The sequence below is a fragment of the Acomys minous genome (genome assembly GCF_964271855.1).
Source record: "Acomys minous genome assembly, chromosome: 5".
Taxonomy (NCBI): Eukaryota; Metazoa; Chordata; class Mammalia; order Rodentia; family Muridae; genus Acomys; species Acomys minous.
Window position 1 is genome coordinate 30836646 of NC_140494.1, and position 23253 is coordinate 30859898.

Sequence of the window (23253 nt, forward strand, 5' to 3'; positions counted from 1 at the left end):
CTCTCTGTGAAAACCTGACCCACATTTATTCCAGGCCAGATAAGCCCGTCATGAGCTACGCTTCTCTCACCCCTCTGAGCACGTACCTTTTATACCCGAAATGTGGGTTGGAAATGTGTGTGGGGATACTGAAAGCTTTGTGCCTTTCTGCAGAGATGACCAAAACGCTCAAAAGTCTCACTGTCCTCTGGTGGTCCACACACAGCATGAGGTCTCCAGGACTCTCCTTTGCAAGCAGCAGGAAAGGGAAGTGGGTGTGGAGAGTCAACAGAGGGTTGGTGTGCCAGCCCCTCCCAGCCTGCAGACCTGTGCAGCAGCTCAGGCTCCGGTGCTTGAGCTGCTCCTTTCAGATAGTTCCTGCCTCCAAGAATGTGACCAGAAGGCAGGTCCTGAGCTAACACCACAGCTGGGCCTTGTAATTCAGGAAAGGCCTGCAGCTAGGGAGGCCCCATGGCTCTTCCAGACACAGGTAAGAACCCAATAGCATATAAGGAGGATGGGCAGAGGGGCTGCTGGCAAGAAGACTTTCTCAAATGAGGCATAGCCAGCACTGGAGATTGCCATATTCTGTGGCCCCAGTGTTGTGAACCAACACATCCAGACATTCCAAATGCCCCCGCTTGGCAGAGGACCACACTATGAGCAGCTGGCTCTTCCTGAAAGATATCCTCCTACCTTAGAGACAGAAACTAGGTCCAGTAGATGCTGGTAGAATTAGACAACCTGAGTCCAAAATGCATGTGGAAGAATGAGCTTCCAGGAAGGACCAGGAAGGCTCTAGAAGCAAGGTATTAGTGCAGTGAAGCATCCCACATGCCCTAGTCACAGCAGGCAGTTGTGAATAAAGAAATGGGTTAGTTAAGCAGTGAGGATGAGGGAACTGCACCTGCCAAGGCTGCCAGTGCCTTCCTGTGGCCTCATCATCAACTCTAAGGCCTGTGCCTTGACCCATGTGTTGGTTGGCTGTAGCTCACCAACATCTTGCCAAGGCTGGTGACTCATGGGGCCCTCTCCCTACCCACTATGTTCCTCCTTTCCTATCCTTGTCCTGCCTGTGTCTCCTGCCCGCTCCTTGTAGACAGCCACATCATGTTCTAGAGCACACCTGAACATCCTCACTGCTGGCAGGAAGATGTCATATACTCCACAGTTGTAGCCCCACAGCCACCATTCTGTCTGGCTCTGTCCCATGTTCTTTCCATCAGGGAATCTGATTGATTCTGTAGTCACTCACAGACTTGGCATAGACGTCCTCTCCTGCACAGCTTGGATTCAGCACACTGAACCAGCAGGCTGGAGGCTCTAGGGACACCATGGGAATCTTAGTTCTTGGGCCGGATAAATATTAAGGAATGCAGGCCATCATCTTCCCCCATGGTCAGCATTCATTGGATGCCTTTACCCCAAGGAAAGGCTCTAGGTGTTCTGCAGTAAGGCAAGGAGAAGGGGACACTGCCTGCAGGTGGTGATGCATCCCTGACAAGGGTGAAAATTCGTAGTAAAGTGAATGCTTCCTGGATCTGGTACCTTTCCAGACAACATGAGGACAAAACAGAGCAGAAGCAATCTCAGGAAGTTTCCTTGGCTTACAGTTCAGAGGGACTTGTCCATCACAGTGGGTTAGGAATTTGGGCTGGGCCAGCTTCCTGCTGTGGTGGGAACCTGTGTGGAGACTCTCACAGGGCACCTGGAAGCAGGCTTTAGGCAGAACAGCCCTCAGGATCTGCCCCAGTGGCCTCCAGTCAGAAGCCACACCTCCATCTGTCCCAAATGCCCCCACGGCTGGGGACCCAGTTGTTCAAATAGATTAGCCTGTGGGGCACAGTTCCCTGTAAACAGGACACTTCCTGCTCAGGGCCTGCAGTTTTCTGACCTTTTACTTGGAATTAGTAGTTTATGGCCCTTGAGCTTTTTTCATCTACAAGGCCTGACCTCCAAAGTGCCTCTCCTGCCCTGGGGACCAGGCTGAAAAGCTCTAGGGGTCTTTCAGCTGAGGGAGAAGAGGCAGAGGGAGAGGGAGAGGAAGTGGGAGTGTTGGAGGGATCCAGCCATGTCGCTTACAGGCTCACAGGCCACCCTTGTCCCTCAGCTGTGTCTCTACAGATGACAGAAAGCCGAAATCTACAGAAGACTGATAAAACTGGCCATTCACAAAACAAACCCTTCTGAGTATAATGATAACCTGGAGAAGCACATGCCACACATGGCCAACAGTCACTTCTCTACACTTGAAACTTCTTAGAGAAGTCAGTAAGCAATGGCCGCCAACCTGAGAGACTCTGGGAAAGCACAAAACATTGCATACAGTGGGGAAAATACTTCTAGAGACATAGAAAAGGAACTTCACATGCTGTTAAGAAATGCTATCAAATACAGTTCTATCCTCATACTGTGCTGGGGGGAGGAGGGGGTCTGTACAGCATGGTAACAAAGGCACTATATCAAGAATCCACCTGTACATACTTACCCCAAAGAATGTACCGTGGATGTTCACGTGGGGTCTGTGTGCCTGTGCCCGCTGACCAGTGACTGGGAGATAAGATGTTGCTGCATACAGGAGACGAAAGGAAGAGGGCTGGTGAGATGCTGCGCCACAGGCTGTCAACTCAGGTATCGTCCCAGATTAGCTGTCCTCTAATCTCACATGTGCACCATGCTCTCCCCCAACATCAATCACATACGTATCCATGATAATTATAGTTTCTAAAATTAAAGGTGAAGAAATCCTCACAGACTACAGTATGGAAGATGTGATCCTAAGCTAGACCAGATGGGTGCAAAAGGGCATTGTAAAATCTACACACGATGCCCAGAACAGAACGACTCCTGATGATAGTCTAGAGATGCCTCCAAGGACTTGGGAGAGCAGGGGTGGGGTTAGTGTCGGATGCATACAAAAGTTCCCTTGGGAAGAGGAAGTTCAGAATGCAGATGGTAGTGGTCACACTGCGATGAGACACTGCACTCACGTGTGCTCTCAAAGTGCCAGAGCAGTGAATATTTTACCATAATGAAACCGCTAAAATCTAAATTACAGTTCTGTCCACCCTGTAGCACACACCTGCTCGGGTGTCCCCTGCCCATTTCAGGGGGCTTGGATCCCAGTGATGAGCACAGATGTGCATGCACAAAATGGCCAGGGTTATGTGGTGCATCTAACCTTGGGGCAAAGCTAAGTGAGTTAAGCACAGACATTAGGAAGGAAAGTGCATCCAAGGTTGGGCTCTGCTGCCAGGGTTTCACCTCAATTAGCTCCTCCACGTTAGTCATGTGGTTAACAGATGAAGAAACAGCTGACAGGCTTCGTTCCCTGTGTGCCCAGGTCACAGAAGAGACTTGTCAAGAGAGTGCCTACAACAGTGCATACATGAACCAAATGTGTCTAGTGACCCACATGTGTGCATCATGGATTCTATACAGTCAACCAACTGCAGCGCAAACTTTGAAATGTTTACTGACCTCAGTCACATTTTTTTTCTTTGAACACAGTACATCAGCTATTTCCAGTTCACAGTCTCATGCAGATAGCCTAGAAATGGTTTAGGTATGGAGGTGGGCAGAGGATGCTGTCCAACACTGTGGCGTCCAGGTGTGGTGGGGCATGTCTGTGCTCCCAGCTCAAGAGAGGTGGCGGTAGGAGGAGGCCAAGGTGACCCTCAGCTACCCAGCAAGCGCGAGGGAGGGTGTGGTGTGGCTGTGTGGTCTGACAGTGTGAACACAACACCTTCTATAAAGACTGGGGCGTCCAGCACTCAGGAGGCAGAGGCAGGAAAGCCGATGTGAACTCGCGGCCAGCCTGGTCTACAAAGTGAGTCTAAGACAGCCAAGGCTACACAGAGAAACCCTGTCTCGAAAAACCAAAAAGCCAACATAAAAAAAGACTGGAGTGTCATGGTCTTTGGAATTGGGGCAGGGCCCTGAACCAACCCTCAAAGACTCTGCACAATGGCTGCTGAGCTGCCTCTGGAAGGGAGTGAGGCGGGGGTGATGGTCTGTGTGGTCGCTGGAGCACAGTGGCAAGTGTCTCTGTAGGGGGCAACCCAGGAATGAGTGTTACCACAGTGACCACTGAGGCAGAGACCAGGTGAGGAGGGAGAGAGCTGTTCAGTTCTGTTTCTGCCTATTTGCATGTTTGACCAAGGAAGAAATAAGGGAGGAGGGAGAAAGGGACGAGGGAGAGAAGAAAGAAAAGAGGGAAGAGGAGGAAGGAATGAAGAAGGGCTGTAGTCTCGTGTATATGAAGGCAGACAGCTTGGCTGTGGAGGGTTTTGCCAAACAGTGCTGAGCGCAACAGGCTGTCTGTGACTTTAAAGACGACGTCTGCATCCCTGGCACCTTTACTGCTTATTCCCAGTACTTACAGATAAGTACTCCCCGAGGCTGGAGCCAGTGCTCCGACATGCATCCTGAGGACTTGGGCTCCAGCTGTCACATGCTTGGCCTTTGCACAATCTGCAAATCACCCTCCTCTCCAGGTGAGCCGAGACCTGCACCAGTAGCTGTCTCATCATCGACATAGTAAAATGGGTAAAATCATGACTAAACTTCCTTACAATTAAATCACTATTGCTTTTTATAATTCAACATGAGACTACCCAAAGACTCCCACTCCCAGGCAAACCTCACAGCGCTCTCCATCGTCACAGGCCGCACTGCTGAGTCGAAAGGAAAGCAATGAGGTGAGGCTGTGTTAGGCCCAGGTGGCCGTGCTCCCTCCAGGTTGTCAACACCTAAAGTTCCACCTTGTTTAGAACAGTGGGCAGCAAGGGAGGACCTACCAGAGTAGAAAAGAACTTTCTAGAACTTGGGGCTCTGTGTGCTACAGTTAGGAGTGGTTCCAGCACCTCCCCATTGCCACTGCATCAACACAGCAGCAGGGTACCAGTCCCAAAGCGGGGCTTGAAAGCAATTATAGTTAAGAGGACAAAGGTGGCTTAAACAATCAGGGCACACACCTACTCCATTGTGTCTAGACAGAGTTACAATAAGCCAAGTGGCCAGGACAGAACATGGTTTGGGCTGTCACGTGCCTGGTGGATAACTTTCCTGGAAGGCATGGAATAACAGGCTATTGGGCTCTCCTAGCCTCCTGGCCCTCCATCCTGCCAGTGCCAAGATAAGGTCATTATACAGACAAGAGACAGTGGGTTGACCCAGGACAGGTGGGACAGGTCCAGTACCCACCCCTGTACCGTCCTTGGGACTCATAAGCCAGCCCACGCCTGTTTTAGCTCACGGCACTGAAGTGACCAGGTCTGATTTTATACGCTGTCTGCAGAAAAAGGGCCTTATATCTCCACCTCGTTATGCCAGATCTCTAGGTCCATGCTGAGGCCACATTCTGGTGACTGCACCCCAGCTTCTTTTGTTTCCTGGGCTTTTTATTATTATTATTTTTTTACGAACAAGGGGCATGGACACTCACAACTGGCTCTACCTCCAAGGCTGGGCTTCTCTCCAGCAAGAGGCAAAGTTCTCAGCAGCCCACCCTGTCCTGGGAAACTTCCTCAGCTTGAGCAAGGTCACTTTCTGCCTTGTCACACTGTCTGGTCATTGGTCTGGAAGAGAGCTGCCTTATTAGCCCTATCAATCTCTCAGACAGCACCAAGGGGTGGGAAGGGGCCATAAAATCTTGCCCAGAACAGCGGGACTGCTGCCCCTCCCTCCCACCTCGTAAACCCCACAGACCAGACAGTGGGGCTGAGTTCATGCCCCTCACAGAGACTACTCTCTGCAACTTTCCTTGGGAGGTCCATGCAGACCCAGACCCAGACCCAGCGACGTGATGGGGCCAGGCGACATCAGGCCTGCTACCATCTGATGATGGCCCTTTTGAGTATGGGAACTCCACCAGTGGCTCAGCCTGAAAATGCCCCAGGGAGGGAGTGTTCCAAGAGGGGGGCTAAACACTGAGCTTTTGGAAACAATGTCAAGCCCCAGCAGCTCCCTTGTACCGTGGGGATGGGTATGGCAGCCCAACCACCCAGGGAGCAGGCCAGCCAAGGCCACAGGCCCAGCACCCAGGTCTGTTTGGGAGGTGTAGGTGGGGTAGGTGGTGTCTTTCCCTTTCCAGGCCGGTGCGGCTCCTCTACTGGCTGGCTCCATGTACAAAGCAGGTGGTGGCCAGCTGGACTGAAGCATGAAGCCCTGATGCATACGAATCCTTTGGACCCCAAGCTCCTAAGTAGTGTTTTCTGTTGCAGCAGTAGCTGCTTTGGAGAGAGCTGTGGCAAAGGTAAGACCGTGGAGAACAGAGGTCACTATGTGTGCGGCATCCCCTGCTGACTGGCCACTCACTGGGGGCTTGTGTGGCTCTGTCCTGTTGAGCCTTCTCTTCATTTTGAAGGATGGCTTACACTTAGAGGCATCTGCCATTTCTGGGTTCGCCCTGGGGTTCATTCTGTGACATATCTGCTCACCACAAGCAAGAATGCCTTGCTAGGGTATAGATTATTTGATATAAAATTTCACTAAAAATAAATTGTTCCAATTCTACTGGAGCAGCTGAGTCAGAAAACCCAGAGCCCTTTCTGAGACTTTCTCCCTCCACCCTTCCCTTCCTGCCTAGGTCCAGCCAGAACTCCCAGCACCTCTCCCTAGGCTTCTGCCCAAAGCCTCACAAACAGGGTGGCAGGCTCCTCTCCAGTCAGCCTCTGCACCTTCCTGGGGCTCAACTCTCCCACACAAACCAGGGTGTGGTGAGGACAGTGGCTGCCTTCCCAGGCCAAGTTCAGGATATACGTAGAGGGACAACAAGGGGGGGGGGGGTCACTGCTGTTTCCTCTCGTGCAGGGAACATGATCACCATCAGGGATCCAAATGCACCCCTTCCTGCAGACTTGGCTACCTTGACCAGGAGGAGCCTTGTCACGGCCACAGGTCACTGAGGCCTGCTCTAGTGCTTGCTGAAGCCATCTGCAGAGGACACTGGTTCAAGGTAGTCATCTGCTAGGCCATCTTGCTCCTGGAAGGCCAGGTGGCCAGGCCAGGGGTGGGAGGAGGCCATTGCTATTGGTCTCAGTGATGACAGGCTGGCCCAGCCCTGGCCTGTTGTTCTCTAGTGATGGACATCTGCTTGACAATCAAGATGACAAGTGTCTGGTGACAGGCAGGAGAGGCTGGTGTTTCTGGTGTCCCACTTACCTCCTGTAATGACCTAATGAGGATCCTGCTGTCCCAGCCCCTCTGCCTACTGGCGGTGTCAACTTGTTGGCAGAGTGGGGTATTTCCATCAGGTTTCAGGTCACGCCTTTCCCTGCACTTTAGGAGAAGCTAGCATCTTCACCAAGAACCTATATGACTCCCCAGAGCACATGTAGCAAGTCTGAGGAAAGAGAGGCAACCATGAGCTCCTCCAGGAATGGCTCAGGTGAGGCTAGAAAATGGTGTGGAAAATAGTGCTAGCCAAAAGTGTACCTGACCACCAAGCACACAGTCTCTGTCCTTTCCATAATTATATAGCAGACTCAAGTGCAGGCGCCCAGGCTTTTTAAACATAGGCTCTCCCTCACGTCTGAATGGCAGGAGGGAGAGTTCCCACATGGGGGTTCCAAGCCCCTGCCACTGAGTAGGAAGCCAGGGCCTTTTTGAGAGTTCTTAGACATCAAACTCTCTGAAGACCAAGAGCATCACACTATGGGATACATCAAACCCCGACCTAGGGATCCAGTCCACGTCTCACCTGTAGCTTCACTCTGCCCACATCAGAGTTGGGGCAAGAGCCTGAGGTGACTGTGCACATCCTCCCCCACCAGCATCTCACGCATCACTTGGACCATATGCTGCAGAGAAAACTCCACCTCAGATGAGGCATCTCTGTGGAGGTGTCAAACTTCCCTGGATACACTCTCTCATGTCCTATCTGACAGGGTAATGGTGCAGCGCTCCGGGCGCTGTGAAGCCAGGTGACTCACATAGGAACAGAGTGTACACTCTTCTTGATTCCAGAGGTATCAGCCTGGTGAGGGAAGCCCCTTCCAGCAGCCTCCTGGGCCTCTGCTGCAGTTATGGGAGGCAGGAGCTGCTGCCTAGCTTAAGGGGACAGACTTGCTCTGCTTCCAGGCAGAGGTGTCAAAGGCCACAGCTCCCTCTGCCAAAGCTATAACAGAGGCATCCGATTCCAGTGAGGCCTCCTCTGACCGAAGCCCATAGCAAGAATCCAGACAGCTAAAGCCAGACATGGGGTTTAGCGACCTGAGGGACAAGGGACTAGCCCATGACAAAACCTACCTGTGTGGCAGCTCTGCTAAGGACAAAGGAAAAAACCAGACCAAATACCCAGGTCACTGGAGGCAGGGGGTGCTCAAGTTCTCAGGGTATGCTTCCCGGTCCATCTTTAAGCAAGCCCAAAGTGCTTCTGGGAGCCAGGGAGCCACAGACTCAGCCATTTATTTCAAATCTTCACAGAAAGCCGTGTAATATCAAGTCAAATTACACATTTGGTCCTTTGACCATCATGGTACACAAAAGATAACCACTTGCAAGTTCCCAGCAACGGTCCACAACGCAGTCACAGGCACAACCAGGCTCTGAAGGCCAATGGTTCTTTGTCAACATTTTTCTCCGTCTGTCCTAGAGCATCCCTCACCCAGCAGGTACGAATGCAGAAGCCTGGCCAGGTAGTAGAATGTGCTTTCTTCTTCCTTCTCACAAGGCCCAGCCTTGTCCTGCGCATGTGACAGCACCCATGACACAGTCTGAAGCATCTTTTTCTGGACAGTAACTGGAGCTTCTTAGAGCTTGTTCTATAAGCTAATATTCAAAGGAAAGGAAACAGTCTCCCCAGCCTCCCCGAGTACCAGTGGCTGAGACTCCACACTTTGAAAGAGCGCCGAGCCTCACCACTTCTACTTTCAGTCCTTTCAGAATTAACATTATGGAGCTAAGTCTATCACATGCCTGTCCTTGTTTTTAGACAGCATCAAACTCAGAAGCAAACAGGAACACCAGCAAACCTGACAACACTTTATTAAGACATCTTAGGCTTTCCTGCATTTTCAAAAACAGGAATGCTCTATTGGCTGGACACATCAAACAGACTCCGAGGAATCTGTGGGGACCAGGCCCAGGAGGTGTCATGGATTCTGCACTCCCAGAGCTTGGCAGCTAGTTTTTGCCATCGCAGGCAGCAGGCAGCCAGTTCTCCATCTGCCTGTGGGCGGCCTGCCCTTCTTCATTCCTTCAACAACTGCCTTAAAATCACAGCTCAATCCCAGTGTGTCGACTCAGGCTCTCCGGGCCTGGGAACAAAGGCAGCTGCCAGGTGCAACAGTTTATGAGGCTCCGCCTTTTATATAGGCTGCAGAAGCCCAGGCTCTGGGCAACAGAAACCCAAGATGCGACTGACCGCTGCTGTGGGCTGATGGTTTTAGCAGCTACACAATCTTCCCTTTGATGTCCAGGGTCAATGCAGTCCTGGCCTCACCAGGGCATGGAGAAGGCATATGAAAGACAGTCTCACTGTGATCTGTCCTGTGAAGGGAACAGCAATAAAATTTATTACCCAGTTACCACAGTCACTCCTGACTGCTCCTCCCGGCCTCTGACCTCCACTTGGGAAGGAACTTTCATGAGAGGACAGGGACAAGACTGGTGCCGTACCTCACAATCCTAGGCCTAGGGTGCCCAGTCACACCATAGACCACGCAGGGCTGTGAAGCCCAGAGAGGTTCAATGACAAGGAGGCTAAATCCAGAGCCCCTTTAGACTGGTATTCTCACTACTTCAGAAGGATCAACTCATCAGATGACAGGGCGTGCTCTGCCTCAACCTTGGGGCAAATGCTCGGCTTCTGCTCTACCTGCTTCCAGAGCAAGGATAGCCCTGCATCCTACAAATCCCCACCACGGGAGCACATACAGAGGGTACCACTGCTGTCCACGCCTGGCAGCAGACACTCAGGCCCATCATCTTCTTCTCCGAGGGAGGCCTGCCTGAGGCACTTACAGATGGGTAGGCTTTTTGCTCAAGGGCTCGACTCCTGTTCCTGCTGAACTGAGCCAGTGTGTGAAATGAGAACTGATATCAGCTCAGTAGGCACCGGAGGGCGGGTCCAGTCACAGCTGGGCAGGGCCTCCTGGCGTGCCATCGGCATCATCCTGCCAGCGACTGTGGAGACATGGAGACCTGGACTGCAAATACAAGAGAGAGTTCACCATGCCCGGCACGAACAACAGAGGTCCCCCTCCCCCCTGCACGCCTCACGTGAGGCATCAGCTGAGACCTTTTGTGCTGTGACTTCCAATATATTTGACATTACAGTGAACAAGTTGGTAGATCTGTATTTTCTGCAGACACACTTAAGGGTAGTTTGCACACTGCTTGCACTCTTGACAACACACCCTTGGGACAGGCTGGTCTCTCCTCTGGAATTTGGCTCCACACCAAGCTGACCACCAGCTGTGGCCACACCTGGCAGCAGTGGCCTCTGCCTGGTAGCTGCAACTTAACTGTCCCCATCTCACCTTCTCTTCAGGTGCAGAACTTAGCCACTGTGAACAAAGCGGAAACCAATCACTGTTCACCAATCAGCTAAGCTCTGCACCTTGTTAGAGAGGTCATCGCCGGCCATAATTAAAGGGCTGGTGAGCATCTTCCAAGGCTGTTGGCTTCTTTTGTTTCCAAAGAGCCACAAGGTGCATCTGTTCTCCGAACTGCAGAGAGAAAGTGGCCACGGTTCTGCAGGAGCAGCCAAGGTCATGGTTGCGTGGTAATCCCTGGCAATGTGATTTTAATCTCAAGTCACAAATCAGCATGCCAGGAACCCAAGCAGCCAGAGCAGCTGAGGGCAGCGCCATGCCCTACACTCCCATCCACAGGCGCTGAGCGGCCTCCTCCGCACCGCCGCTGAGCCCACCACAAAGCAGTGCAGCCTGCTGCAGTTCAGCATGCTAGCTGCACTGTGTAGGGAGCGTAGGAGACCAGGAGACAAAGGACGCACTCATCAGCTATGTGACCAATATCTCAAACCATCTTTGCTCTGAGTATGTGTCCTTTAATCCTGGGGACACAACCTGTTCTCAAAACGCAGGTTCTGAGTGGCCCGGGCTATCTCTGGGCACCTGAGGCACGGAACTACTTCTCAGACAGGAGGTGTGATATATATTCACATCCACACAGGTTTCTGAGGCTGCTGTGACCAAGCATTTGGCTGGTGGAGCTGGGGGACAGCAGAGAGAGTTCATAAGGGAGCTAGGAAGTTGAGGAATGGTGACCATTTCTTTGCTTGCTTAGGGACCAAAAAATCGTCAGAGTCACCAGAACCACCATGTGACTCTGTGGCTCTCTGAAAGAGGAGGCCGAGGGAGTGTGAAGCAGGGACACTGATTTTCACACAACACACTGCAACTCTCCCTGACCTTAAAAGTTTCTAGAGAAATGCCTGCAGGAGCCAGGTGGGGAGGTGCCCCAACTGCTTCTGCCCGCTTACACAGGCCACCTTCACAGCCGGTGGTGGTGTCAGGGCGCAGCGGGCCCCACTGTCCCCTCTGCCTGGCTGTGGTGGTCCCCAGCTCTTCTGCAAGAACACGGTCAGACTTCAGCTAACACGGTTCCTTCAATAGTTATAGTTCCTTCAGATAAATAAAACACTCAAACAGACTCCACAGAAGGGCGCTTTGTAAGTGAAATGTGAGAATGTGAACTTACTGCCCAACAATGGGTTAAGACTAGCAACACAACTCTAAATATTCATTAATTAGTAGTCACAGAACAACAAAGTACACAAACAGTGATTAAGACCTGATGCAAAACTTAAGAGCTGTACAGAAGTAAACATCACGTCATGTACCACCCTGGAGATGATGGAGATGTAGAAAGGATGACTGGTGACCGTGGGGAAACACACTCACCCACACTTCTGCTGACAGACACCATGCTCTGCTGAACTACATTGCTGTTGACACACTGGCTACAGAGGAGGCAAGGAACAGCACAACAAGGACTCTGGGCGCCAGGGCAAAGCCTACTGCAGCACAAGGTTCAAACAGACTGGCCCTTATGACACAAGTGTCACCGAGCAAGGGGATGGGCAGGAGTGCTTTGCTGCCTCCTTTATAGGTCAGAGGGACAAGAGGCCACGGGGTTTCAGGCTTGTGGCCTTGAGGGATGCCTGCATGCACAGGTTGGAGCAGTACAGTGTGGCCACGGACTGCTGTGCTGGCTTTGACCCTGAAGCCTGTGGACCTGTGCAAAACCTAAGGTGGCCAAAGCAGTGCCAGGGGTAGGAGGTGTTGTTCTGTTTCACACCCGTCGTTCCAGAAGGTGAGGTAGTTCCAGGGATCTTGAACCTTCATGCTCTTTGGGGCCCACCCTGCTAGCTCCCCAAGACTGTTTGGCAGCCTTTCTGGTGCTGTGGTGTCCTTGGCTCATCATGTGGCTTTTAGATGGACTTGGATGTTTAGGAGGAAGAAGGAGGGACAGAATTACCTCTTTAAAACAGCATCTCAGTCACCACCTGGGCAGAGGCTCTGTCCATGTCGCCCTTCACCAGCTGGAAGCACTTGTGGGCAAGCTGCTGCTGCCTGGCATCCTCGCTCACCATCAGCTCCCCATATAGGTACACACCCATGGCCTGCAGGGTACGGAGGAACAGGAAAGGGGTAAGAGACTGTACATGCTTACGGGGACATGGCTGTACTGCTTTACACAGGCCATTCTAAAACCACAAAACTGCTGTGCAGCTATCCAACTGCATTTTGCAGTTTCTGCTCTATCTCGTCTTTGTCCTCACCAATACTCTTTGGAAGCTGAACATGGCAGCACACTCCTTTATTACCAATACTTGGAGGCAGAATAGGCAGATCTCTGAGGGTTCAAGGCCAGCCTGGTCTACACAGCAAGTTCTAAGCTTCCAGAGTTACATGATAACATTCTATCTCAAAAAAACAACCCAATAACAGAAACATGGAATTTTATTGATTCTGTCCACAGACTCTGGTACCTGAGTGGCTACTGTGAGGAATACTCTGGGCAGAGGTAGGGAGTCCCAGATGGTCCGTAAATTGTGTGTCTTTTAGGTCAGCTGGCATGAGCTCCTTCACCAAGTCCAGGTCCACCAGGCCACAGAGACCACATGGCCCAGGGACACAGGCAGATGCCATCACTTTGGCCTAGCTCAGCCACTTCCCAACACTAGGTCCCAAAACACCACAATCTGGCTCTTCTGCTTTGAACTCTGTGCCAACATTAAAACCAGCCAATTACATTCTGCAAGACCAAGAGGCCTGCCTGCTTTCTTGTTCTATGGAGCTTCCCAAGGGTGCCATTCTGCTTCAAATCAAGGGACTTCAAAGGCAGTGCTGGCTTCCAAAGTGCTTTCCCGTGAGGGCTGAGGGGTGGAGAGCCCTGTGCATGGGACGGCATGGTTATCCCACTGAGCTGTGCTATCTCTGTTCCTGTATTTCCTCAAACACCTCATGCCCCACTGGCAAAAAAGTCCCATCTTTTCTTTATGGGAAGAACCAGCCCTCACTTTGCTGACTGCCCTGTCCTCAGACTCTGTCAAAAGTCCTTCTGGTCACCCCACTCAGAGTGGCTCTAGCCCATCATCCCACAGCTTGTACACAGCTGGCCAAAGATACAGGCCAGGGTTGGGAGTGGGAGAGAACATGTGCTGCGAGGGGACGGTCAGTGGGGACGTGTCATGAGGGACAAAATGCTAGAGGAGGTACCCTGAGGAGTGACCCCAAATGTACCACAGACCAAAAGAGGTAGCACATAAGGTTATGGAACATACACACACACACACACACACACACACACACGAACACACACACGAACGAACACACACACAGGAAGATTCTGCTTCCTAGGACATTCTTAAAGGAAGGGACTAGCACAGGCTGGGCTGAGCTTGGCATGACAAGGTCTGAATTCCCAACAGATGATCTAAGAGTCTCTCAGAAGACTCATACATGTGTGCTTGTAATTAGAAACTCTACAACCTGGATGGACCCATGGTGTTGCTAAGCGATGGCTTTGCACTGCAAGTTCTAGAGCAAGCCTCCCTCCCTTCAGCTCAAAATTGCCAGTGGATCCTCAAATGTGAACTAGCCCTTGAAAAAGCTTGGAACTCTTTCAGACCTTTGTTCTGACAAGGATGCGGAGAACTTGGGACTGGTGACGCGGCCCATTTCTATACCTAGGAAGATCACACTCACCTGGTCCTCCTGCAGGAACCTCTCAATCTGCTCATATGCTTTTGTGTACTTGTGCTTAATAACCAGCTCACACCACCGGTGGCGAACCTTAGGAAACAAGACAGGAAAGCTGGTGAGCAATGGTCCCCTGCCAGGACTGTCTCAGGGAACACAGCCTCTGAGTTACAGTTTTACCAAAGCCCGGGATACTTCTGAAGGCAGTGTGGCTGACCGGGAGGACTGGCACTCCTGCACACATTGGTGAAAGCAGTGACGCTTTAGACGGTGGCGCATTGTGCCACACACAGCTGTGCAAAGCTAACAGGCAAATGCAAACAGGAATGGAGTGTCAGGTCCACACTCTGCCGGGCTGGTTCAGTGTTGCCAGTTTTAACAACTAAAACACAACATGGAGGAAGATGCCAGCCCCGAATTCATTCCAAGGCTGGGTGCTTCTGCTGAGCTTTATGGAGAAGCTCCAGCAGGCGGCTCTTGCTGGGAGGCTACCCACAAGCACCATGTGCACATAGTAGAAATGCCATGCTCTTTTCAAATACTCTCCCTAAAGGTTTGCCTGCAGGAACTTGCCAGGATCTCTTACAAACTCAACAGGCACCCGCTGCCTGTAAGACAGCGGCAAAGCCAGCAGGCACAAGGGCCTTGCAGGGCTGTATCTTTGTTTTGAGGCACATTAATAGTTTGTAAAACAGGAGCTTCTGCCTGTTTGATTCTCAAACTTCAATACCACAACTGTAGCCTGCGAGCTGTACGAGCTACGCCTAGTGAGCAGCCAGCCAGTCAATGAATGCTACATCCCTGCTTTAGTATCAGCCAATAAAACTTAGTTTCTTTGAAAGAGGGAGACACTTCACAGTGATCCATTCGCAGGCAGCAATAAACGTAAGTAATGCCAACATTTTGGCTAGGCCTCCTGCAAATCACATCACTGTGTGAGATTTCCAGAAATTAACAGTGCACAGGAGTGGAGGTGCTGAGGGAGCCCCTCGAAAACCATTCTCCTGCCCGGAACACAGCAAGACTGTTGGACGTCTGGTCCAGAGAAGACTCTGGAACCAAATGTGCAGAGGCCCCTGGGGCTGTCTGCACCTCTCCCTCTCCTCCTAATTCAAGGTCATTTCCTGTGGCCTGGCCACACCCAGCAGCAGGACTTTTGTTTGTGAGCTTTGAAAATGAGCACTAGCCAGGGGCCCTCAGTATGACAGTCGCCCAGGATCCATAGATCCAGGAAAAGAACCCCACTCCTCTTTAAAAAAAGAAAAGAAAAAGAAAAAAAAGAAAGATTCATTTTGTATGCAATGTTTTGCCTGCATGTACTTGTACCCCTGGAGGCCAGAAGAGGGCACCAGATCACATTATAGACGGCTATGAGCCATCATGTGGTTGCTGGGAATTGAACTCAGGACCTTTGGAAGAGCAGTCAGTGCTCTTAACTGCTGAGCCATCTTTCCAGCCCCAGAATCCCACTTTTCTAAACTGCAAAACAGCAAAATACCCGTACCCGCTTTCAATAATGGGCAAACATATAAGAGCTCTGTCCACAGTGTTCCGAGGACCTATAGTGGTAGGACATGGCTGAAGTACACGCTAGACACTGACTTTTGTCACTCGAAACCTGCAAGGTATACATTTTAGATGCTATTTTGAAAATGGAGGGCTTTGGAAAGGTTCAGGATTGAGGCCTAAAGTGAACAGTGAGACTAGTTGCTCTGTGGGTGAGAGATTTATTAAGAGTTACTAATGCAAAGGCTGCCAGCTGCATGGGGAGAATCCGCAGAATGGTCAGGCAGCTAAAGGTCCCTCAGAGGAAGGAGAGGGTTCACACCACTCATTGATGGGCAGGCCATGGTACATGTGTGTACAGGGTGTCCCTGATTCCGGTGGGCAGATGGGAGGTAGGGAGCCTGTTAGCCTGGGGCCTGTGTAAGGATCAGCTACGGGGGCAGGGAAAACAAGGATCTAGGGGGAAAAGGTCTTCACCAAGTAGTTCTCCCGCCCTCACCCCCAGACAGGGTCTCAGGTAGCCCAAGTAGACCTCAAATTTGCTGTACATCCAAGAAATATCTTGAACATTTGTGCTTCCTGCCTCCACTTTCCAGGTGTCAGGATGACAAGTGTGAGCAAGCATGTCTTACACAGCAGTGTGTCAAACCCAGGGCTTCAGGCGTGCTGGGCAAGCACTTCTCCCCACTGAGCCACATTTGCACCCCTCTTCCTCCTCCTATGTACACACAGAGAGATAACAGAGCAGACACCAGGGCTCATTTGCGATTAGCAAACGGCCCCACGGGTGGGGGCAGGAGGCGGCGGCAGCCCTGCTGGGTATGTGAGGGCTCAGGAGGCCACAGCACAGAGGCTCTCACACAACATGAAGTCAGTATTGCCACCTCTCTTACAGTTAGAAATGGTTTATTGTCGTGACTAATAAGAGCCAATCTTCTGACCCCTGAAGGGTAGCTACCATGGCATCCAGGAAGGACAGACTGTCTCCCCAGCCCCATAGAGAGCAAGACAAAACAGCCTTTTCATCAGCGAGGGCTACATGCATTTCAGTATTTCAAAGACAGGATGTTTAAAAGACACCACAGAGATGTGGCAAGGCAGAGAGCCCCTTCCCCCAGCCTCCACTCATGCAAGGACTTTTAGTTTTCTTTTTAGTTCTTTGGGCATCAAAGAACATTTTAGTTTTCTTCTCCAATCTCACAGGCACCCACCATCTATCCCCTCACAAAACAAGGTAACACTCATCACTCCAACAGTACTTGAAAGTGCACAGCAGCCGAGGGCTGGGTTGCCTTCCTCTAGATCACAGAGCTTACCGCCCATCAGAGGCAGCACCTTGTGTCAGGTTCCCTCCTCAACTGACACTGGCAGGGAGTCAGCACTGCACACGCTGAGCCACAGCACTCAGTAGCAGTTTCGTTTAATTCGCTATGGTGACTGGTCGGTGCATTACTATGGGATGATCAATCCTAACTTATCTTCTTAATTCCTGAGGTAAAGATAAAAGTCGGAGTGTACTGCAGACAGTGCTTGGCACCCAGCAGGCTCAGGACCTCAGTAGTCACTGGATAGAGCCCACTGTGGCGGGGTGGGGGTGGGGGGCACCCAACTGAACTAAGACTGCTAACAGAACCCAGCCTCATTGTTTCATTAGTTCCTGAGCAGAGGCTGCCTCTGTGCCTGTTTTTCTTACATAATCTAACACAAAGGCATACATGACAAGCCCCACTCAGATACTGATATAAAGCAATCAGTGCACGACACTGTCTGGACTCGTGGCTCTCATGAGGAAAGGAAGTCTTCCCAATCCTGGTGGGACAGCTGTGGAGTGTCACACCACACCAGAGCTGAACCAGCAGGCCCCGAAGGGTGGTGCCTGTAAAGGTGAACACAGAATACAACCTACGAAGCCACAAAAACCCAGGTGTGTGCTGCCTCCTGCCCTACCGTCAGGCTCTGCAGTTCACTCATCTTGAGCTACTCCCTCTGACAAGCAGGTGAACAGGGCTGTGGGCAAGGGCCACACTAACTAGTTGAAAGGAGCTGTTTCCGGAAGAGCTGGCAGCCAACAGGAGTCCTAGGGAGGTGCCTTGTGAGGGCAGCCTCCATCCTAAAAGGTGGAACCTCTTCTCAGTGTGGCTAGCAAACCTTCACCCTTCTCCTATTGGATCATGGGCTTCTCTGTACTTGAGTGTCAGGGATGAGCTGCTGACTAAACTGCAAACCCTCTCACCAGAGCATTAGACTCTGGCCACTGTGGTTTTGCTTGCGTTTCTCAACAGTTTCAGCGGAAGTAATGATTATGCTTCCTATGGTTTTCAATTCTGCTCTTTTAGTTTTAGCATCTGTGTTTGTGTAAGTGCTCCAAATGATCTAACTGAATTACTTCTCTTTGGTTTTCTGAGACATAGTTTTGCTGTATAGCCCAGGTTGATCTAGAATTTCTAGTGTAGCTCAAGGCTGCCTCCCAAATTTTGGGATTATAGCTGTGAGCCACCATACTTGGAAAACTACACTTTAAACACTTACGCCTTATTACACTTCAACTGTTAGTGGAATTGAAATTTAATGATTTAAACAGTGACTAAAGTTCAGGTCACTCCCAGGCTTTTGCTAGGAATTCCCAGCAAGTCTGGAGTTAGCAAACGCTTAGTCTGAAATAGCACTCATATGGTCAGGCCAGACCAAGCCGGAAGCCTGCACAGATGGACAGGAAAAGGCACATTCCTGGAAGTGCAGTTGAGGGGCTCCTGCTTCTCTGGTGTCTGTGCTCTGGATGGACACATGGCTACCAAGAACTTGCTCTCTTCTCTTCTAAGCTGAAGCCAGATCAGCAGACAAGCCTGAGTCGGCTGTACAGAAGGAGTCACAGCCTATGGTCTGGTTGGCCCCTCACTGCCCTGAGGCTGATGGACAGGTAGGTGCCCATGTGTATGAGCACAGGGCCTAGCCTGGACAGGTGCCCATGTGTATGAGCACAGGCCCTAGCCCACACATAACAGGATAGAATGCTGGGTTTCCACAAAGCTGATTCTTGTGTGTGCACATGCCTTTAAGTCCTGTAGTCATACGGCAGAGGCAGGCAGATCTCTTCAAGTTTGAAGCCAGTCTAGTCTACATAGAATGTTCCAGGCCAGCCAGGGCTACACAGTAGGACTCCATCTCAACACACACACACGCACGCACGCACGCACGCACGCACAGAGAGAGAGAGAGAGAGAGAGAGAGAGAGAGAGAGAGAGAGAGAGAGAGAGAGAGAGAGAGAGAGTCAGAAAAACTGCTTTGCTCAGAAAGTGAGAGGGCACGGCTGGGTTTCCCCGCAGAGGTGCCCCCTATGCCACTGGAAATGGGGCATGCAGCACTCCGTGGGCCTGTGAGGCTGGGAGTGGATGGGCAGCTGGTTTGCAGACGCCTTCATGTCAGAACTGCATCTGAGTTCTGAGAAATTCAGATGAGTAATTCAAGCTGCTGAGTAATTCAAGTAACAGCCTCTGTCTTACTGAGTAGCGCTGCCACCAGCACGGGATGTGGCAGCAGCACTGGGAGCTCGGGGGCCATATTCAGCCAGGGTCTAAAAGGCATCATAGGAGACAAACACAGTAGAGGCAGGTAATGTAGGCAAGGAGGAAGGGACAGCCAGAGGGGTTCCACCAGGCACACTTATGTGCACAGCTGTGCCTAAGCACATGCAAACACATGTAACATGTGTTATTTTTCAACATTTCCCAGTATGCAACTATATGCAACACACTGAGTTTTTACTGTTCTAATGCTAGTTGGCAACACATTAAATAAATTTTGTGTCCCACTGTTTTGTGGGAAATTGACCTACTTCCCTATAGTCAGGGTCAGAATAGCGCTGGCCATCCTGGACAGCCCGGTGGGATGGACCCAGCGCAGCGTGGACGGTGGCTCTGAGTGCTGGCCTCAACTCCCAAGTCCCATTCCCGCCTCTGCAGTTCTAATTCCAGCCCCAACATTCATTCTGAAAAGGATTATTAAGCCAGAGAACCTGTGTCTCACAGGCCTGTGGGACCTGTACAGTGGCTGGTCTAGTGCTGTGGTGGCCAGGCGTGGATGGTGATGCTCGTGGTGAGATTCAGCACAGCCAGCAAGAACAGAGGGTTCTGGCTGGCCGGGCTTGCCCTGCTTTATGCACCTATCACAGGCCCAAAGTCACGGGGCTAACCAACCAGGGGCTGGAACCACAGCCTGAGCCATAAGGAGCCTGTTCTCTTTACAAGATGATTATCGCAGGCGTTTGTTGGACTAACAGTTGCCTAGCATAGACCTGTTATCAGATTTTTCTATACCAGTGTTTTACATGAAATTACAACAAGGAATCAGCCATCCACCCCAGGGCTAGGGTTGCAACTAAGTGGCTTAATGCTTAATGGAGCATGTTCAGGAAGAGCCCTAGCCTCCCCAGAGCCTGCTTATTACTGCATCACTAGTTCCGTATGCTTTTCAAACTTTTAAGTATAATTACTAGAAAGCCCTGGAAGCCCAGTGTCTACTGACAGTCACAGCAACTTAAATCCTCAGTCACCTTTGTAATAATGTTTAGAAAATCAGTCTCAAATAGTAGCCTTTAGCTGTGTTACAGCAGGCCAAGGGGGACCACGCTGGCTGCCCTGTCACTAGGTGGCAATGCTGCAGGGCTCTCTGGTGAGTTGGTGAAAGCAAGACACTTAGCCATGGTGACCCCACTGCCTCCAAGCACAGTGCCTGTTTGCAGCATGCTCCCGAATGGACAGCACTTCTGTAAATGGAGAATGCTTTCAGCGACTTTGAAATTATAAGCACAGTTGGAAGCTATAAAATGCTTTGAAGAATACCACCCATCCTATTTATGACAGGAAGTCCCTTTCTTTCTCAGTCCTTTTGATTTTGAAATTTACTGCTAAAGGAAAAAAAAAAATCTGTCCAGGGAACATGATCTGGGAAGCCCATTAAACCTCATTTGGAGTTTCATTTTATATCTGTAAACAGAAAGACGAAGGCTTGGGGCTTTTGTAAGTTAATAAGTCTACATTGCAATAAAGAACCCTGCTTTTTCAATTTGTGTGCTTAAATTAGATTTACTTGCTTTAAAGATGGCTCACTGCTGGCGAGAGCCACGCCGTCGCAGGGCTCCAGGCGGAAGGCACTGCCAGCTAAGAACTGCTCAGCAGTGGTAGGTACTGGCCTGCTCTTTCTTCTGGGACCAAAGAACTGTCAGCTGTGGTGTGGGTGCCACCTTCAGCGTCTGCTTTTTCTATTGCTCCTCCTCTCTCTCACTGCTCACCACTCCCGAAAGATTGTAACTTGAACTTTGTTTCTTTCTTCCTTCGGTTTTTCTAGACAGAGCTTCTCTGTGTAACAGCCTGGCTGTCCTGGATTGTCTTTGTAGACCAGGTTTGCCTCAAATTCACAGTGATCTGCCTGCCTCTGCCTCCCAGTGCTGGGATTAAAGGTGTGCACTACCACACTTGGCAGACCATTGTTTTTCTAATAAAGGGAATTAGACCTTATTTTAGTTGCTGCTGTAAAGCCAGGTAAGTGTTAAAACCTAGTGTAGTTGGTGTGAAATCTAGGCCAGTGACACATGGAGACTGGGGATGGGGGTAGCTCAGTCAGTAGAGTTCTTGCAAATAGGAGGAATGGTGAGCCTGTAACTCCAGTAACTGTGAAGACAAAGACTGGCTCATTGGTTGGCCAGCCTCCCTAACAGGAGAGAGACCCTGTCTCACAGAACAAGATGGATGACTCCTGAAGACCACCATCTGAGGACCCATACCCATGCACAAGAATGCACACAGAGACACGAAAGAGTAACGCGTGTCACGCTGTGCTAGCATACTCGATGGTGTCTAAGCTGCTTCAGCTACCACACTAGCAGACAGAGTGTGCAGTGAGGGCCAAGAGTGGTGACAAATACAAACATAAGTGCACCAGGACACAGCAGCCTCACCTGTATGTGAATCTGTGATCTAGGCAGATCATCTTTCCTCCTCCCTATACACAGAAAGCTTCACAATACCAGGAAAGGCTTAGTGCCAGCCAGGAGAACTTCGGAGCTGACGTGGGACCTGCACTGGGTTCATGCAATTATCACCTTCTCTTCTCAGGTATGACTGTGGTGGTGTCACACAGGCCACAGCTGACAGGTGTGACTGTGGTGGTGTCACACAGGCCACAGCTGACAGGTGTGACTGTGGTGGTGTCACACAGGCCACAGCTGACAGGTGTGACTGTGGTGGTGTCACACAGGCCACAGCTGACAGGTGTGACTGTGGTGGTGTCACACAGGCCACAGCTGACAGGTGTGACTGTGGTGGTGTCACACAGGCCACAGCTGACAGGTGTGACTGTGGTGGTGTCACACAGGCCACAGCTGACAGGTGTGACTGTGGTGGTGTCACACAGGCCACAGCTGACAGGTGTGACTGTGGTGGTGTTACACAGGCCACAGCTGACAGGTGTTACTCAGCAGTGACACCTTTCAAAATGGTTGTGAAGTCAGGAAGTAATAGGAAGTAACTCATCCTGCTCCTTCAACCAATGCTACCTTGTGTTTGCTGGGAAGAAGACTTTTGTTGCTGGTAGAAATAGTGACCAAGCAGGGACAGCTATGTAGCCACCAGGAGTGGGTGACAACTGAAGACATGGCAGTGAGGCCTTGCTGTGAGCCAGGCTGGCCCTGTACACTTCCTTTAGTAGCTTACTCCCAGCCCACGACTGCCTTAAAAATACTTTCTCTGAAGAAAGCAAATGAGAACATGCTGTCTGTGGTTCAGGTTTTTGTACATGTCTACCCATTTAATAAATACCTGACCAGTCAGTGTGCTGTGATAATTTACAGTCAGTAAAGTCTCTAGCCTCAGGAACAGAGAACATATTAAAAAAAAAAAAAAAGCAAATCTCTACTTTTGTTGTTATTTTATTTTAGATCATCTTTTTAAAAAATCCCTTTATCACAGAAAGAGGAGACTCTTGTCTGTTGCTGCCCTTCCACAGAAAACTTCCGTGAACACTGACTCAAGTAATAAGAAAGAAACCTATTGAAGAAATTCTTTTTGTTTTTCAAGACAGGGTTTCTCTGTGTAGCCTTGGCTGTCCTAGACTTATTTGTAGACCAGGCTGGCCTTGAACTCACAGTGATCCACCTGCCTCTGCCTCCTGAGTGCTGGGATTACAGGTGTGTGTCACCATGCCCGGCTATACTGAAGAAGTTCTCAGCAACACTTTCCTGACTTTGAAGGGTGTGTGAAGACACTGCTGCAAGCCAAGCACAAGGAAGAGAACGCAAACACAGCTGAGGAGAGGCAGGGTGCATGATGGCAAGCAGGCCCGTCTAGCCACTTCAGCTCATAAGCTCTTTCCCGGCTCTTCACACAGAAGACACTGAATTGGAGCCACATCACGAGCCCCATTCCGAAGCTCGGACTCTGAAGCATGTGGCCCTAATCTGCCACCTGGGTTTGAGCACAACAAACTAGTCCCTCTGTACGACAAAGATGTGTGTCCACTGCTCTGACTACTGTATCTGTGAGCAATGGTCAAGTTGTCCTCAGAGAGCTTCTCTGTGAGAAATACACCAGGCTGGCCTTGC

The 23253-nt window shown here is 50.7% G+C and overlaps 1 protein-coding gene across 7 annotated transcripts in view; it reads right to left on the reverse strand.

The window, feature by feature from the left end:
• Positions 1-8370: 8370 nt before the first annotated feature.
• The window catches only part of AOPEP (aminopeptidase O (putative)), a 273680-nt gene continuing 258797 nt past the window's right edge, over positions 8371-23253 (reverse strand). For 3 of the 7 annotated variants that reach the window (XM_084784051.1, XM_084784048.1, XM_084784052.1), the window contains 3 exons: positions 14160-14246; positions 12427-12571; positions 8371-10130 (listed from right to left, as the gene is read on the reverse strand). In XM_084784051.1, coding sequence (XP_084640177.1) covers positions 12431-12571; positions 14160-14246 — 228 coding nt within the window. In that variant the 3' untranslated portion in view covers positions 8371-10130; positions 12427-12430. Of the gene's footprint in view, positions 10131-12426; positions 12572-14159; positions 14247-23253 lie in introns of those variants that run through there. The other 4 variants (XR_014779644.1, XR_014779645.1, XM_084784050.1 and 1 more) reach the window with 4 other exon arrangements.